This window comes from Lentinus tigrinus, assembly GCF_003813185.1.
Source record: "Lentinus tigrinus ALCF2SS1-7 unplaced genomic scaffold L226scaffold_7, whole genome shotgun sequence".
NCBI lineage: Eukaryota > Fungi > Basidiomycota > Agaricomycetes > Polyporales > Polyporaceae > Lentinus > Lentinus tigrinus.
Window position 1 is genome coordinate 1,038,182 of NW_027137916.1, and position 17,199 is coordinate 1,055,380.

A 17,199-nucleotide genomic window follows, 5' to 3' on the forward strand; every position below is an offset into this window, starting at 1 on the left:
GCGGACCCGCCCTCGCCTTTCCAACGCTCGGCCTCAGTGGCCCATGAGGTTAACACGCCAGAACCTGAGAGATCAGCAACAAACGTCTGCAATCTGAACCATGGAATGATGCAACATCACCAGCACCACCGACACCAACAGCAAACATTCGCTAGTAAGAAACACCTCACGTTCGTTGGCACGCACTCGCACGGGCAAGGTAGCACAAGTCGAAAAGAAGCACAATCAAATCCGAAGCTCAACTACCCCGACTACTTCTACACTCACATACATGCCGCATCTCACCTAACCCGACCGAGTCTAGCAAATCAGCACACTCCCTAGGTCCCTCTTCCCCCCCAACCCCTACTTATTCTCAGTATACAACATAAGTGCGCGCTCCAGCGTGTCCGCATCCAGCCCGCGCAGCTTCAAGCACTTCTGGAAGATCTTCTTGTCCAGCGGGTACTGCACCTTCGCCGCCAGGTGCTGCCCCGCCACCAGCGACTTCACCACCCCCGCGATCAGCCGCTGCTTGTGCACGTTGATCAGCGGCTCCAGCTGCATGCTCGCCGGCAGCGGCGCCAGCGTCGAGAACACCTCTGGGTGCGCCAGGCTCTCGAACGTGTTCGTCTCCGGGTCGATCCCCACCGGCTCGTGCGGCGCAGTGGGGTCGATCAGGTCAGGAAGGCTGCTATAGTGATGCAGCTGCGCGAGGTAAACACCTAAGGAGGGGGAGGTAGCACGCCCTGTCAGTATTGTGCACCACAGAAACAAAATACCACTCAGATCCACACTCACCAAAGAACGGTATGCACGTCGGGTCCGACGGCGGCTTGCTATCCGACGCCGCGCGGCTGCGCGTCGTCGCCGCGGACCCGTCCGTGCTCTTCATCGACGAGTCCTGCGTGCTCGACCGCGCCTCGACCAACGAGTCCACCGTCTGCCGGATGTGCTTGAAGTCGCCCGCGCTCGCCGTCCAGTCCGTGAGGTCGCGCAGCATCCGCGCCTCCCACGTCCCGATCTTGCTGAACGCCTGCTGCTTCGCCTTCGCGACCCACTCGCTCCGGAGCCCCGCGATGATCGCAACGAGCGCGGTGAAGTTCTTCATCAAGTACGCTTTCTGTTGGCCGGGGGATGCAGTTAGCACGACTTCTCAGCAACACCAAACAACAAATGCAACACGCACCCAGGCCAGCCTGATGAACTTGTTGATGACGATCGCACGCTCGCTCGGGTGCGTCAACACAATCTCTGACAGCACAAAGTTCGCGACCAAGTTAAACCGACCGCGCACGGCCGTCAGCGCGCTCGTCTTGGACCCGCCGCGGCCCTCCGCCTTCAGCCGCGCGCGCTCGCGCAGGAAGTGCGACCAGTCGAGGATGTTCGCGTCCTCCGCGTTGCCGACCGCATGTGGGGTGATGAGCTCTTCAAAGTTGATGCCCAGGAACAGCTCGCGGTCGATCATCGACAGATGCTGCATCAGCGTCTCCGCGCGGTAGTTCAGCACGAACGAGTGGTGCCGTTTCAGAGGTACACTGGGAGGCGGAGGTAGACCGGCTGATGGCTGTGGGGTGAGCCCGTCCTGCGCTGGGGAGCCAGCTGAAGTCGACGGACGAGATGGCACACGACTCTGGAGGATCTCGAGGGGAACAGCATCCTCGACAAGCGGTCTTGCCTCAGTCAACGGTGTAAGTGCGTCACCGTCCGAGAATGCAGTGTCACTCTGGCCGCCAGAAACCTGAAGCATGTCAAGCGAGAGCTGTTGCTGCTCAGGGGACGTGGCCGAGGTTGAAGGCAGCGGAGCAGTAGACGTCGATGCGGACGGCACTCGCGACATCGAAGCGATCGAGCTCCTCGAGCTGAGCTGCGGAGACGTCGCCGACATGCCAATACTAATATCCTGTGCGGAGTCCTCAGAGAACCGCCTGCGCTCGACCTGTCCATAGTCTTCCTCGTCCGACAGCGAGCCAGTGGACTCTCTGGAGAATTGCCCAGCTTGCCGGTGGTGCATAGACTGGATCCACTGGTCGACCTTGCTCTGCTTCTCCTTGACCTTGTCCTGGTTGATCTGGCCCTCGAGCCTGCGAAGCGCAGCCTCGACGTCGCCGCTCTCCCCGTCATCGCTCAGCGAGTCGAGGATAGCGTTCAGCTGCCACGCCTGAATCGGACCGCCCATCTCTCCGTCTTCGCCCTCTGCCTCGACCTCCGAAGAGGACGACACTATAGACGACCGCGACAACATCGACTCGCGCGTGCGGATGCCCATGGAGGACACGCTCGACATCGATTGCCTAACGAACTCGAAGTCGCGCCGTGTCGGGAGCTTCCGCGCAGCCTTCTTCAGCCCAAGCCCCGGGGGAGGAGAGACTTCGATGTTCTCATCCGACGAAAGGTCTGAGAGATCGAGATCGTCGATGGACACGATATCCAGGTCAGGGTGCGGGCGGTACGCCATTGGGCGAGCCGCAACTGGAACCGAACGCAAGGACTCGTTGTCCGTCGAGGAGTAAGAGGACATAGAGGGGCGCGGCTCAGACTCCGTGTCCTCGTAGCTGGGCGGTGGAGGGAGCTCCGCGGGCTCTTCGTCTTCTACGATGCGCGCTGGAGGTGGCGACAGCCCTTCCGCAGCAGGAACGCGAACCATGCTGGAAGGAGAGCGCGGAGATTGCGGGAGTGGCGGAAGTTTCGCGGGCGGAGACGCCACGGCGGTAGCAGCCGTCGACATGGTATTCGTTGACGGCCGCTCCATCGAGACGTTCATCTGGCTTTCGACCATTCTCAGGTACTGCTCAACTCCTCCCTTCACCAGGAGGAGGTCACCCGTTTCATTTGCCTCGACGTCGAACGCGGAAACGTCCACACCAACCGTCATGGACGCTTGGACAGCCCCTCGAGAGTTCAAGACACGCTTCCACCGTCCCAACCGGCCAATTGTGTTTACGAAGACGCGGGAGATGGTACTGTGCGGATATGGGGTAATTGCCACATTTGGATGAGCCGTCGCTCCTGAGGCAGCACTCTGATTCTGCTTGCCGTACTGCAGAATGGACATGTGCAGCGGCTGACGCATCATGACCAAGTCCAATGCATTCGACGGCATCCCGTTCGAACCAAAGTCCTGGGAGGGCGAACTCACGACATCTTCAAAGTCGAAATCGATGTCAAAGTCCTCCGGATCATTGAACGAGCGCGCCTGTGAGTCGACTGATGGGCGTGGTGGCATGGTATCGGCGAAGTTGGCGAGCTGCGGGTCGGCGGACCTGCGCCTGTCGACCGACTTGCGGGCTGCCCGGTTGAGCTTCCGCATGTGGGCATCCTTGCAGTCTAGAATCACCTTGCGGAGCTGGCGCACAATTTTCTGTCGGCAGAAGTAGTGAGCATCATATCCGAGGATGCCTAAAGGCACCGGTACCACATCCAAGGTGGCCCGATAAAGCAACATACCAGTGCGTCGCGGTGCTTCGTCAAGATCGGATCCCTCCGCAGCGAGTTCAGCCATTCCGCGAAGAGCGTTCTCAGCTCTCGATTCGGCACAAAATCGACGTCGAAGAACGTTAAAAGCCAGTACCGGATGGCTGTGAAGGTCCTCACTCGCACTATCTTCCGCACCATCTCGTCTCTGCTTGTCGTCGTCTCTCCGAGTGCCCAATGGAATCGACAGATCAACAGGTGGCCCAGGTCGACCGCAGAGATGTACGTGCGATACGTGAGGAAGAATATGAGGAGTTCGTCATAGTTGAGCTCGCTGGTAAGTTGTGCTATCCAGCGTTCGATCGTGGCTGCCACGAGCATCTTCTTCGTCTCTCTCGGATATGCCGGTGTCGACGGCGATGGGTTTTCAGGGGGAGGCTGCATCGCGTAGATGTTTTGGAGCGTCTGGACGCGCTCCTTGCCTGCCCGGCGACGCGCAGCAGCTTGCGAGTTCGCGGACGAGAGGTCTGTCGTACTGGACCCGGCAAGCTCGTCGTACGAGTCTCCGTCCGTGGCAACCTCCGCCCAGATTACGAACCGAGGGTCATCTCGAGGCGCAGCACTGTCTTCGGCTCGTAACGAGAGCCTGATGGTCGTCTCGCCGGGTGTCGATACGAGTTTGTCAAGAGTGGGAAGTCCACGGTATGTCTGCAAGACGTCAAAGAGCGCAGTCGAGTATCGAGAATGCAAGGTCGTCGCAGCAAGATTATCGGGCGGTGGATTTGGCGATTCGGGTATCGGAGGTACGGAGTGTATGGACGACGCCGAAGAAGACACAGGCGGTGTTGCGGAACCCGGAGGAGGGGTCAGGTTCCGAGGATCGTCGTCAGAGGCCGAAGATGTCCCAGTGAGGGAGAGGCGGGATATACGGGACATCCGCGGCAAATAGTCCGCACGAGCAGTGAGTCCAGACTCGAACGATTGCATCTCGCGCAGCACTGGCGGGGAGCTGAGGTGTGCCGGAGAACGCCATGATGGGGACTCGAATGAGACACCACGGCCAAAAGGATTGGCAATGACCTCGGCACGCGCATGTGAACTCGGAGGGCTCGAGGTCGGCGCCTGGTGACGGAAGGGAAGGGAGGAGGAGCTCGAGGCAAAGGGGGACGTCGGAACCGAGGACCACGACATGACATCGGCGAAGAAGTCGCTGGACGAGCCGACGGTTGCGCGGGGCGCGTCTGGTACGATCTGGGGAGGCGAGGTGATCGGAGGCGCGAACGCGTCCGCGCTCGACACGCTGTGTGCGTGTGGTCTTCCCGTCGGTTGCGGCGCTGGCTGGGCGGACGCGCCCTCCGTCCCCGAAGACGAGAGCCCGTTCGGAATGGAACGCGTCTTGCGGAGACGCCGGGACGTGGGGGGTGAGCGAGAGGCAGCCGAGGCGTCGAAGACGGTGTTGGGGTGTGAGGCGGGACCCATCCCGCTCTTGAACACGGACACAGGCAGGAAAGCGTGCACGGACATGCGGGAGCGGCGCTTCATGTGGAGGGTGTTGGTATTGTTCGTACCGGCGCTGGGAGGCAGGGACGTCGATGCGCGATCCTCGGCATCCTGCCCCGACGCGGCGGGGGCAGACAGTTCGCGGTGTCTTACATGCACAAGGTGAGATGGGGTGCGGATGAGGACGCAATGGATGAGACAATAAGACAAGGCGGCTTACCCGACACGATACATCTGCTTTCCATGCTGGTTCACGAACGCGGTGATGGCGTATGGAGACCGCACATCCTTGCCCACGCCGAGATACTGGTCGTACCTCCTCTTCAGCTCTCTTGCAGCAGCACCAGAGGAGGTTTCAACGAAGCTTCCGTCCGCTGGCGGGGGACGTTAATTTCGGGCTTTGATTGCTGCGGGCGAAAGAGGAAAGAAACTCACGCGCGAGGAAGATGTCTGCATTCGCAATCTCTGGCGGTAAGGGCTCGAAAGTAGGGGGCTCTCCTTCGTCCGCCGGCACGAATTTCAGCTGGGAGTTCTCGGTAGCAGGGCGAGGAAGGGCGGAAGGAGGGGAGGCAGGAGTCGCGGATGGAGGGCTACTAGAGTCTATCATCCCTTGAGGGGTGTCGTGAGGGTCGTTAGGTTGCGTCGGAGACATATCTTGCATGTTTGAGGGATCTTGCGAGCTAGGACAGAGACATCGCCTTGTTGTTGCTTGCTGCCGTCGTCGTCAGAAAGTCGATGAGGACAAGGGGAAAGACAGAAAGAGCGAGGTCTCCGCTCGCGTGAAGGCAATCAGGGCTTGTCCAAATACGTCCAACTGTACTACTTCGCGCCATGTTCGCTACCCGTCCCTTTCGACGCGTCCACACGCTCGCATGCTCTGCACCGACGATCATTGACAACTGATATAGTTAATCGACGTCCATCTCCGAGTATAAAACAACGGATTGCAAGTGTCTTAGTCTACGCCGCGGGATATCGAGTCAGTTTACAAGCGCCGGGATGAATTCCACGACAATAATTCAGCGAGTGGTCCGCGGAACATCCCAAGGGGGCGCACAGAGCTCTAAAGACATCATCATGAAGAACCCTTCCTATGACTTTCAAAGGCGTACTGGTGCCGAGAGGGTGGAACCTTACTACTTACCCTTGTGGAAGTGGTGAGGTAGTGGCTGCAGATGAGTTGACAACAGCCGCGCTTGTCTTGTCTTGTCGTGAGTGCAGTAACTGAGTCGCGGTCGTCCTCGGTTGTCGGCTTGGATACATGCTTGGAATGGTAGAACGAATTTCCCGAAAACCTTCCCGTGGGAATGGCGAAGAGAATCTAAAGGCACCAAGAGCGTAAAAGGGAACCCAGCCTCTGCCGACTGAACGTACTGGACTTTTCGCTCCTGGCGTGCAGAAGACTACGTGATGGTCATAGAGCCCACAGAGAAGATCGGAGTTGCGACAGGGGTGCGTAATAGTGAGATAACGGAAACCACGTTCAGCGGAAGGGTACTCGAACTGCTGTTTGCACACCCAACTGAGCCAACTCCCTTGCAGGCTCTCTTCAACGCCGTACCTGCTTGGCCACGGTCTGATCATTGCTAGCCGACTTGAGTTACGGCAACTACGTCCTGATGGCAAGCAGATCCACATTTCTGGGCAGATAACGAACCCGAAGTGACCTCGGAACGAATACTAAGCAACCTCTCGCTCAGGATGACATATCTCATTTCTCGTGTACCTCAAACCTCGTACACTGCTCACGATGAATGTAAGCGGATTCGCGGTGGTCCTTCGCAGTGCAGAGGTCACAATGTAAGTACTGCAAGGGGACCAGGCATCATGGAGGTATGATGGTGGGGTCAAGCTCCAGTGTCCCGGATCCGAGAACTACGAACTTACTGCGAAGGGGACTGGGCTTTATATATATATATACAAGTCAAGAACCACAACGCATTCGGTATGACTTGCGGAGAGGTGCAGACCGGCATGCAGGCGTCTATGACAGGTCTACTTCACTGAATTGACCAAAATAAATATTCGTCACTTTCCTTCGGTCTCGGGCCTTCGTGTCTATGGACCGGGATTGCGAGGAATCTGTCTGCGATGACGGCCGTAACATATTGCCACTACCGGCCTCTTTCCGCACGGCAACCACGGTAGTCTCGAGGTCGTTTACCGGCATGTACGTATGTGGGCATGCCATCGGGATTGAAGATCACGGAAAAGGAACGCGGATGACCGTAACTCACAAGCACATGCACTGGAATGGCTCACGAGACGAACGCGGCAAGCCGCTGTCAAGCTTTCGGGATTGGGCTGGAATGCATTATTTTGGTTTGTGCATGGACTATGTATGTATGCGCGAAGGTCACGTACTTACCTCGAGCTGGACATACTGAACTGCCAACTTCGGTTTCGGGTCGTCAGCGTTATACGCACCCAGGGGAAGCGATACTCAGGTCCTACACCCGCGAAGATCGTGTACACGCCCTCGTAACACCCTTGCGACTAGTAAGTGTTACTGGTTCCCGCCCGCGAGGATCGTACACAGAACATGCGGGATGATAGGGGATGATGGGAAGATAATAACCCCCCTCCCGCTTTCTCCCGGATCCATGTTCATAAGCGCGGGCGAGGGACAAGGCCCGGGGATCTTGGTCCTGAGGGCACAGATGCGATTGGTTGGCACCAGAGTGAAGTTCACGATTCCCATAACCATGCAGCAGCGTGTTTGGTCAACTACAACAGTCTCAGCAGCTGGGTGCGCCGAGACGGTCTAGACAGTCAGAAGCACACCTTGAACCTAGACGGTACTCTTGATGTAGAAGTGCAAAGATACACTGGCTACTGATTGGTCAATGATGGACCTACGCTTCCAGTGTCCGCCGGGCCCAACGCGACCCAGATCGATGAAGGCCACCAACTCGAAATGGGTTTCACAGAGATGAGAGGAAGCGAACTTCGAGACACACTTGCCATAAGGCGTCTGGACTCTGTGTATTTCTCGCGCATCTTGAACGTAAGTGACACAGCACGAGCCGATGACAAGTGCGGCCACACGGCGGATTTGCTGACGTAGAGGCTTGGGAGATCCGGTGCGAAAGGCAGGTTGAGACGCTGACGAGCGACGGCGCAGCGGTAGTTGTTGGCTTACACAACCGCGTCGCGTCGCGCCGAGACCGGACTGCGACCACGACTTCGCAGAAGGGCAGCGGAGAAGCTCGCAAACGGCGCGTATCCCGGGCGCTGGGGCACACGGTACGGTATCGATGAATGATGGTTGGGGCGACAAATGCAGGAGTGCGACGAGACGACGTGTCAATGCCGACATGACACGGTTGGGGATGTGGACGAAAGACGACTTCTGCGGCGACCAATCCGCTACGAGCGGATGTTGCGCGCGTATGGCCAGTCTGACGATGGGCAAAACGAATCATGGATCGCACGTTTGGGCTTGGTGAGCAGACACGGACGGTTTCAGGAGAGCATATGGTGCTGTGGGCAAGTGCGAGCTGGACAGGCTCACGCCGAGCGTGCCGCGTCGAGCGAGACGGTGGTATGTAAGGGCGGAGAGGACGTAGAACAGTGGTAGAACAGGCGAGAACGACAGAGCGCCAGGAGGCGCGGTGACACATCCCGATGGATCTCAGATAACATCATCCTCCCCACTCGCCATATATACCCCTCAAGCTCGGCCCTCCGCTCCTCATCCCCTCCCCCTCTCCGCACCACATCGATACCATCCATCATGACTGTGAGCCCCCTTCCTCCTCGTTGCAGCGATCATAGGTGTGCTCACCCTGTTCTCTGAGCAGCAAGTCAAGGTCGGCATCAACGGGTAAGATCTAATCGTCCCCGTCGTTCACAGGCGCGTTACTGATTGCACCCATCCGCCGTTGCTTTTAGTTTCGGTGAGCACAATCCCACTTACATCGTACATGGTCGCGCGCATACTCACGTATGTGACACAAATCAGGTCGTATCGGCCGTATCGTCCTCCGTAATGCTCTCCTTCACGGAGACATCAACGTCGTCGCCGTAAACGAGTGCGTAGCTTGACCAGTGTATGTGAGTGCCCGATTAACCGCATACATCTCCCCTCTAGCCCCTTCATCGACCTTGCCTACATGGTCTACATGTTCAAGTACGATTCCGTCCACGGCCGTTTCAAGGGCTCCGTTGAGGCCAAGGACGGTAAGCTCTGGGTCGAGGGCAAGCCCATCTCCGTCTTCCAGGAGAAGGACCCTGCCAACATCAACTGGGCCTCCGTTGGTGCTGAGTACATCGTTGAGTCCACTGGTGTCTTCACGACTACCGAAAAGTGCGCATATAGTCGCCTCGTGTTCAAAATATCTTCTTGACACTTCTTTTACCCGCAGGGCCTCCGCCCACTTGAAGGGTGGTGCGAAGAAGGTCGTGATCTCTGCCCCCTCTGCAGACGCGCCCATGTTTGTCTGCGGTGTCAACCTCGAGGCTTACGACCCCAAGTACACTGTCGTACGTACCCCGTTCCCATGACGTATCCGCAGAGCGCATGTCTCATCCGTTCTACTTCCGCATTCAATTCAGATCTCCAACGCCTCCTGCACGACGAACTGCCTTGCGCCCCTTGCCAAGGTTATCCACGACAAGTTCGGCATCGTTGAGGGTCTCATGACCACCGTTCACTCCACAACTGCTACCCAGCGTACCGTTGATGGTCCTTCGCACAAGGACTGGCGTGGTGGCCGTGCCGTCGGCAACAACATCATCCCCTCGTCGACTGGTGCCGCCAAGGCTGTCGGCAAGGTCATCCCCAGCCTTAACGGCAAGCTCACCGGTCTCTCCTTCCGTGTCCCCACCATCGATGTCTCCGTCGTCGACCTCGTCGTTCGTCTCGAGAAGGGTGCTACGTACGAGGAGATCAAGGACGCCATCAAGGAGGCCGCCAGCGGCTCCATGAAGGGTGTCATGGACTACACCGAGGAGAAGGTCGTCTCGACCGACTTCACCGGTAACAGCGCCAGCTCCATCTTTGATGCCGAGGCCGGTATCGCTCTCAACAAGAACTTCGTCAAGCTCATCTCGTGGTACGACAACGAGTGGGGCTACTCAAAGCGTGTCTGCGATCTCTTGGCGTACGCCGCGAAGAAGGATGGCGCCATCTAAGGGGCGATAGGAAGAAGTAGAATCTAGCATACTCTGTACCACACCCTGCTATGGGCGATGTATTTCTACAATGCCATAGAAGTTGTGCATGCGTTGATACCCGCATATACTCTCTTTACCAAGACGTGCTCTGACATAGGGGCTGGCCGAGTCAGGTGCCTTGCATTCACCACTTCGTTCCCCGGCTAGTGGGGTATGAAAGTGTCTAAGCCCTCCACCTGTCTGTGTTTTCGAAATGCAGACCCATACATGGAACCAGTCTTTACCACGACGCGGAGAGTAGGGACCCTGGAGACGCGAGCGTCTCTCTGCTCTTGTATTGTCCAAACACCCATGCTGATGTCTGTGGTCCCTGTATCCCCCCTGTATCCCCACTGAATGTTTTTGTCAAGACTGAAAGCTCGGAAAGGCCTTGGTTAGTACCTGCCACGAATGGTGAAGTAAAGGCCAGAAACGCGGTCATGTGACCAAACGCGAGATGCGAACTTGAACCACCACGTGCGCTTACATAAGCAGAGCCCATGCCTGAACCACGCCGGCGACTAAAGCGCACTCTGACACTGTTTGCTTCCGTCGACGACACTCAAGACTCCCTCAAGACTGCCCTCGGCATCGACGGCGTTAGGCCTTTACGATGTCTGTACCCTACTACACCACCATGCCTGCGCCCCCCCGCCGACACCCCCTTGCCGCCGCCGTCAACCATTACGCCGTGAACCAGGTCCCCCGTCACGTCCCGCTGCCTCCCGCACCAGGATCCCCGCCCCCCAAGCCGCACCGCCAACACCAGCAGCCTCTTCAACATCAACAGCAGCATGCACAACAACAGGAGCAGCAGAAGCCCGCGTCGCCACCTCTGCCTAGACAGAATGCGAAGGTTACGCCCCCCTCTCCCCCGAAGATTATTGCGGACAAGACGCGCACACTCGAGTACCTGCGTGTGGGCATGCTCGGCGAGGTGTGTACTCTTGCTCCTTTGTTTCATCTCTGTGCACTGCAACTCGCATTGTCGTGCGGGGTCGTGGAGATCTGCGGACATTCGGCGCTTCGAGTCCGAATTCCAACCGTCGGCTACTTGTTGCTACGACGGGCCGGCAAGCTTCCGGTGCAAGGCCACAAAGCAGCGCGTCACGATCTCCGTGCTATCTTCGGTGCCAAGAAGTCTGCTCGCGGACGTTGCTCCGCTACCTCCCTCTTCACAACTCTGGTGTTGACCTTGTTTTGTTCAGGGTGGCTTCGCTCGCGTGTACGAAGTCAAAGATGTACGCGGCAACAGAGCCGCTTGCAAGGTAGTTACAAAATCCTCCCTCAAAACCAAGAAAGCGAAAACGAAAGTGCGTTCGTTTGTGTCTCTGTCGGCATGTACCGCAGCTCATCTGGTCATGTCCAGCTTTACGCAGAAATCAAGATCCACAAAGCACTCGACCATCCGAACATCGTACGCTTTCAAGACTGCTTCGAGGACGAAGAGAACGTGTACATGACCCTTGAGCTCTGCCATAATGGCTCCCTCATGGACATGCTACGCCGACGCCGGCGCTTCACCGAGCCCGAGTCTCGCTTCTTCATGATTCAGCTCATCGGCGCTTGCCATTATATGCATACGCACCAGGTCATCCACCGCGACTTGAAGCTCGGTAACATTTTCCTTGACCAGAACATGAATGTCAAGGTCGGTGACTTCGGTCTCGCGGCTCTTATCGAGACTCCTGGGGAGCGCAAGAAGACCATCTGCGGAACGCCCAACTACATTGCCCCGGAGGTTCTGTTCGACAACGTTAATGGTCACAGTTTCGAGGTCGACACATGGTCGATAGGTGTCATATTGTACACGTTGGTCATCGGCCGCCCTCCCTTCCAGACCAAGGATGTGAAGGCGATCTACAAGTGAGTCGACATGTCATTCCGCTGGTGACACGTTCGTTCAACTACACGCAGGCGCATCCATGACAACGATTACGAGTTTCCTGCGGATCGTGCTGTGTCGACACGCGTCAAGGAGTTGATCCAGTCAATCCTGACCCCGGACCCTCAACAACGTCCCACTCTGCACGAGATTGTGGACCACCTCTGGTTCACCACTGGCACCGTTCCTCCCTACATCCCTATATCTGCGCACGATGCGCCGCCCGATTTCCGTCATGTCTCACGTTCCATGTCCGAGTCGAACCTTGCCCGTCTGCGTCGATATGCTCTCCTTGACGAGGACCAAGTCACCAGCATTGCTGTACCGACTGCACCCCAGCCGAGCATCCCCAACAGCAAGTCGCGCACGAGCAGTCTCGCTCAGCAGGAGAAGGAGTTCCTGAAGGCAGTCCAGCCTGGCAGCCCTATCTCTGCCCTGCTCAGCTCCGCGCGTCAGCCTCTCATGGTCGCGCCACCTGCCAACGCTGCGTCTCGGAACGAGGGACCTCTCATTCGCAAGCTCCAAGCGGCCAAAGAATCGCTCAAGTCTCCTGGCCGTCATCACGCTCACCGTGGTCTGCAAGACATCGTCGAGGAGCGCGAAGACGAGTACGGCGCGAGAATCGCAGAGCTTCGGAGGAAGGAACTCGAGAGCCAGAAGGCGCGCATCGTCGCGCAGATGGTGCCTGCACCAGGCAGCGCGCCACCCTCTGTGTTCGGCGGCGATGACCAAGAGCACGAAGCCGAGAACGTGCCTCCTGCTCGTACTCGAGATGCGGCCCTCTTGCTCAAGGAGAAGGAGCGTCTGCGGAAGGAGAGGGAGCGCGAAAGGGAGAGGGAGCGCGAGAAGGAGAGGGAGCGCGAGAAGGAGAGGGAGCGCGAGAAGGAGAGGGAACGCGAGAAGGAGCTGGAGATGGAGAAGGCGAAGGAGACGGAGAAGAAGGAGCGCGAGGCACAGCAGATGCCCCCACCCGCAGGTCTCCCGCTTCGCCCCAACAGCTTCGACGTCGCAGCGCAGACGCTTGTCGCGGCATTCGATGCGAAGAATCAGGGTAGACTGTTCAGGGACCCGGCCGAGGACGCGCACCTTGCACCGCCGAAGGTGTTCATCGTGTCCTGGGTCGATTACTGTTACAAGTACGGCATGGGCTACGCGTTGAGCGACGGGTCGGTCGGCGTCAACTTCATCGACAGTACGACCGTCATGTTGTCCCCTGACAAAGTGTACGTCCATCCGTTTCATTCACAGGGAACAGCTGCTGACCTTATTTTTGCGACTTCAACAGCCACTTTGACTACATCACGCCGAAGAGAGGTGGTGCTGTCTACTTGCGTAAGAACCACACGGTGGCCGAGTATCCCGAGGATCTCAAGAACAAGATCTTCCTCCTCAAACACTTCGAGCGCTACATCATGGACCGGCTCTTTGGCGAACACGAATACATCAAGGAGGACATGAACCGGACGAAGGGCATGGAGTTTGTGCAGAAGTTCCTCCGCATGAAGCAGGTCATCGTCTTCAAGCTGAGCCATGACGTGCTCCAGTTCAACTTCTACGACCATTCGAAGCTCATCCTCTCCTCGCACGGCTTGCACATCACCCACATCGACAAGAGCCAGATTCTGACCAGCTTCTCGCTCGCTGAGATCATGGCAATCGCGCTCCGTCCGCCCCCTGCGGACTCCGAGCAGGGGAAGTTCCACTCGCGCCTGCTGACCAAGTTGCAGTACGCCAAGGAGCTCCTGGTCAGCATCCGGAACGCCACCCAGCAGGGCGGATCTAGCGAGGCGGGCGATGGCGATGTGCCTCCTGCTGCCGTTGCTCCAGCTCCTGTACCGATGCCTGCGCCGGGGCATGCGCGTTTGGTCACGTCTCGCTCTTCCAAGACATCACTGCGGTAATTATCCAGGGGACGCGAGGGTGCGTGCGGGAGAGCTGCGGCATAGGTCGCCCGTTTCTCCCATCCTGTCGGGGTCCTGTTCAGAGCCGGATCCTTCGGTGTTATTTGTCACGGAACTCTCAAGAGGCGCGGGCGACGATAGGTCGTCCGTGTCGGACTTTTGTCTCTCGGTCTCGCCTAGTGCTCGGCCGTTCAAGAAGTATAATCAACATCTCGGTCTGTTTACCGATACCCTTTCACGGTACATGTCTACGACGCATTCAACCATATCCAAATACCTTTCAGCAGTCATGAACTATCACGATCGTCTACACGTCTGCATCTTCACTTATGTATTGCCTCGCAGTTGGATTCGTACAACCGCTGCCGTCCCCCATCTCGTCATTCTCTTTCCTTCCCAACTCTCCAACTACACGTCATGGTCACGGTCTCGTCTGCACTCTCATCATTATTGTACATATCGCACTTCAATAGGCCCTATCACGATCAGGAAATCAATGTCTTGTTGACGCTACAAACGTCTATCAGTTTCCTGCGTCGCAACTGCAAGGAGAGACAAGAGTGCCAGGAAGGAGAAGCCGGCCGTTGGACCGTTGGGAAGTATCGACGTGAGGCTTCCTGGATAGTGTCAAAAACTACATATGGTTCTGCAACCTGTTCATTTGACTGTATCCCTACAATATCGTATGTAAATCGTGTATCTCCCTGGAAGTATAATTTCCCAAACGCAATCATTCAAGCCGTCAACGGAGGCACCTCAACGCCTCTCAATTCTGTCTCCTTCTCCTCGTACGTCACCGATTGCGGTGTCAGCGTGCCGCTCGGTGCGCCTTCGTCTTCGCCAGGATTTGTGACGTTCCATGCAACATACAGCAGGCCCGGAACAGCAGCGAGGAAGCAAGCGACGTTGGCCCAGAGCTGGCCCTTGAGTTGCACGTCGACCGCTCCGAGGACGAACGCAATCACCGTACCCACGCTTCCAATACCGTTCCTACGAGCACAAATTAGCCACTACATTGCTCATACGACAAATCCACTTACACAAGGCCGGCGTAGGAGGTGAGACGGTTCACGTCTGATGTGAAGGAACCAATGAGGTAATAGATGAGGAGGACATTGGAGTTCTCCAAAAGACCATATAGAATGAACAAGACCAGGCTCTTGCCGAACACAGGCTGCGTCCAGTCGATCACGTCGTCGGCAGGTCGCTTGTCGTATGCATATTGCACGCCGACGCCGAAGAACCACACCCCGAGGGAGTAGACGACGAGGAAGATGGCGGCCACACGAGCCTTCTGTCTGCGGGTCCAGCGCTTTGCGTCGAAGAAGAAACCGGTCAGAGCACCACCGATCGCGGGGCCAACTGTAGTGAAGTAGTTAGCGGTATGTCAACCAAGAGAGTATGCGGAGAGTCTTACCGAGGTAGAACAGGAAGCTCATCAGAGCCCGAGCACGGACGGAGTGATAGGCAGCGTTAAAGCCCCACATGTAGCTCAGGTCGAATTGCTGGTGGGTCAAATTGTTAGCTTCATCCAGCAAACATCCAGGAAGTTCGCTCACATAGTAGAAGAGGTACGGCAGTAAGATCAAGATGCGCTTGTCGCTCAAGCACGCCCACCAACTGCGAGCTTCCTGCTTCCAGCTCGCGAATGGCTGGATCTTGACCGGGGTGCCGTCAGTACGGCGGACCTTCTCGGGTGGCGATACGAAGAATGCGGCGGGGAGAGCGAGGCACATGATAGTGATGAACGCATAATACGTTGCTAACGAAAGTGGGTGTGGGCATGACTGGTCGAAAGCAACAGGAGAAGGTCATACCGTCCGAAACGTGGCCCCGCGTGTTGCCCTTGGCATTGAGCGCAAGTGAAATGATACCACCGAGAGAACCGCCAATGTGCTGGAAGTAGAACTTCATGGAAACTACGGGGAACACCATCGTCAAATCTGAGAACCGACGTGCAATCGCACCCAATGAGACTCACTGGCTTTGCCCTTATGGTGCTCTTGAGGGTCTGAGAGCGATTGTGAGTGTACGCATCTAGGAGCGGAAGTCTACGAACTCACACCCCAGAAAGATGGCACTCGAAGCTGTCCAAAGCATGAAGGCACTGAGGCCTAGCAGGACAGAGCCGAAGATCACGAACCAGCTGAGATGTGGACAATGGGTGAGTTACTATCAGGGTTTCATGACATAGGATTGGACGTACTTGTTTCCTGTATGCAAATTGACGTAGAAAGAAGCGGCTGCATGCATGTTCTAGGTAATGAGCACTCGGTCGCTAAGTCATGAAGGTGACTCGGACTAACCATACGGCGAATAACCGATGGTGCCGATGATGAACGAGGTCTTGACGCCAAGATAGTTGACTAGAGGACCGGCAACGAAGGCTCCTACCTAATGGACATAGAGTGAGCCTGAGTAGCGAGTACTAACACACCACACCTGGTACTTACCGCCAGAACGCCGAAAACAATGGCGTTTGCAGCATTACTGACGGTTGCGTCAACCTGACCAGCTACGAGAAGATCATCGAGGTTATATTTCAGTGTGCACGCAAGGAAGGATGCCATCATACCTGCTCCCATCCCGTTCAAGGCACCAAACGCGCCGGGCAAACAGAATGCACCCCATGCGACAATGATGCATGAGAAGACTGTGGCACATAATAAGGATGCAGATCAGCGCGACACATATCGACGAACGGAAGTGCATGCGTACACGGATGACGGTAGATGTCGGAGAATGCCATCGTCGCACTGATGTGTGTCGTTCAACTGCGGGGCTCGAGCAGCGCTCTGGAACCAAACGCCGCGAGGGAAGAAAAAGGATCTCAAGCCCGACCCTCGCCATTGCGCCACAGCATTAGTGCGTTGCGCGCTCGATAGGTCGAATTCAGTCATCCAGGAGCACCGGGCTAGCAGTTCCATAGCATGGAAGGGTTGAGTAGGCGAATCACGCCTACTGTGGCCCGAAGCACGCAAGAGGCGATAACGATTTCTGGCGGCACGGTGTCAACGGTCATTTGCCACTAGAACGACGAAGACAGGAGAGGACCTGTATGTACCTCTGAGTCATTCTGAATCAGTATCCTTTTCAAGGTTACGTGACCGCCAAGGTCATTCGTACCTGGGCGAGACTTCTGAGAGACACTGATTGGAGTCTAAGCACGATATGTTAGGACGCAGAGGATCACGAAAGATTTGTTATCGTCAAAACAAGAGCGAGGTCCCTCATCGATGACATTGCCGCCTTGAAGGATTCTAACCTGCTTCGCGTCAAGATGGGTCAGACGTTCTTTTTCGGAGGCGAAAGACTCACTGGACAGCTTCCTCCACTTATACCAAGCGGACGTGATGATGGTCC

General features: G+C 56.9%; 4 protein-coding genes across 4 annotated transcripts; 2 read left to right on the forward strand and 2 right to left on the reverse strand.

Moving 5' to 3' along the window:
- Positions 1 to 184: 184 nt before the first annotated feature.
- On the reverse strand, positions 185 to 5,673 carry L226DRAFT_505260 (ras GEF). The gene is made up of 6 exons (XM_067678023.1): positions 5,329 to 5,673; positions 5,114 to 5,267; positions 3,427 to 5,041; positions 1,169 to 3,340; positions 781 to 1,102; positions 185 to 704 (listed from the first exon to the last, which is right to left on the reverse strand). The coding sequence occupies exons 1-6, from the start codon at positions 5,552 to 5,554 to the stop codon at positions 346 to 348; spliced, it is 4,848 nt and encodes a 1,615-aa protein (XP_067537734.1). The 5' UTR covers positions 5,555 to 5,673; the 3' UTR covers positions 185 to 345.
- A 2,643-nt stretch (positions 5,674 to 8,316) lies between these two features.
- L226DRAFT_551944 (glyceraldehyde-3-phosphate dehydrogenase) lies at positions 8,317 to 10,104 on the forward strand (the record flags this gene model as incomplete). Its single annotated transcript, XM_067682850.1, has 5 exons — positions 8,317 to 8,338; positions 8,858 to 8,927; positions 8,987 to 9,202; positions 9,261 to 9,378; positions 9,451 to 10,104. The coding sequence occupies 5 exons, from the start codon at positions 8,317 to 8,319 to the stop codon at positions 10,027 to 10,029; spliced, it is 1,005 nt and encodes a 334-aa protein (XP_067537735.1). The 3' UTR covers positions 10,030 to 10,104.
- A 583-nt stretch (positions 10,105 to 10,687) lies between these two features.
- L226DRAFT_459029 (Pkinase-domain-containing protein) lies at positions 10,688 to 13,836 on the forward strand (the record flags this gene model as incomplete). The annotated part of the gene is made up of 5 exons (XM_067675487.1): positions 10,688 to 10,987; positions 11,259 to 11,363; positions 11,420 to 11,916; positions 11,968 to 13,158; positions 13,221 to 13,836. The coding sequence occupies 5 exons, from the start codon at positions 10,688 to 10,690 to the stop codon at positions 13,834 to 13,836; spliced, it is 2,709 nt and encodes a 902-aa protein (XP_067537736.1).
- Positions 13,837 to 14,457: 621 nt separating this feature from the next.
- On the reverse strand, positions 14,458 to 16,760 carry L226DRAFT_360956 (MFS general substrate transporter). Its single transcript, XM_067674220.1, has 12 exons — positions 16,555 to 16,760; positions 16,412 to 16,489; positions 16,290 to 16,351; positions 16,143 to 16,230; positions 16,043 to 16,079; positions 15,900 to 15,982; positions 15,818 to 15,847; positions 15,654 to 15,755; positions 15,396 to 15,598; positions 15,254 to 15,341; positions 14,877 to 15,198; positions 14,458 to 14,826 (listed from the first exon to the last, which is right to left on the reverse strand). Exons 1-12 carry the CDS (start codon positions 16,583 to 16,585, stop codon positions 14,571 to 14,573), a joined length of 1,380 nt encoding a protein of 459 aa, XP_067537737.1. The 5' UTR covers positions 16,586 to 16,760; the 3' UTR covers positions 14,458 to 14,570.
- Positions 16,761 to 17,199: the final 439 nt, after the last annotated feature.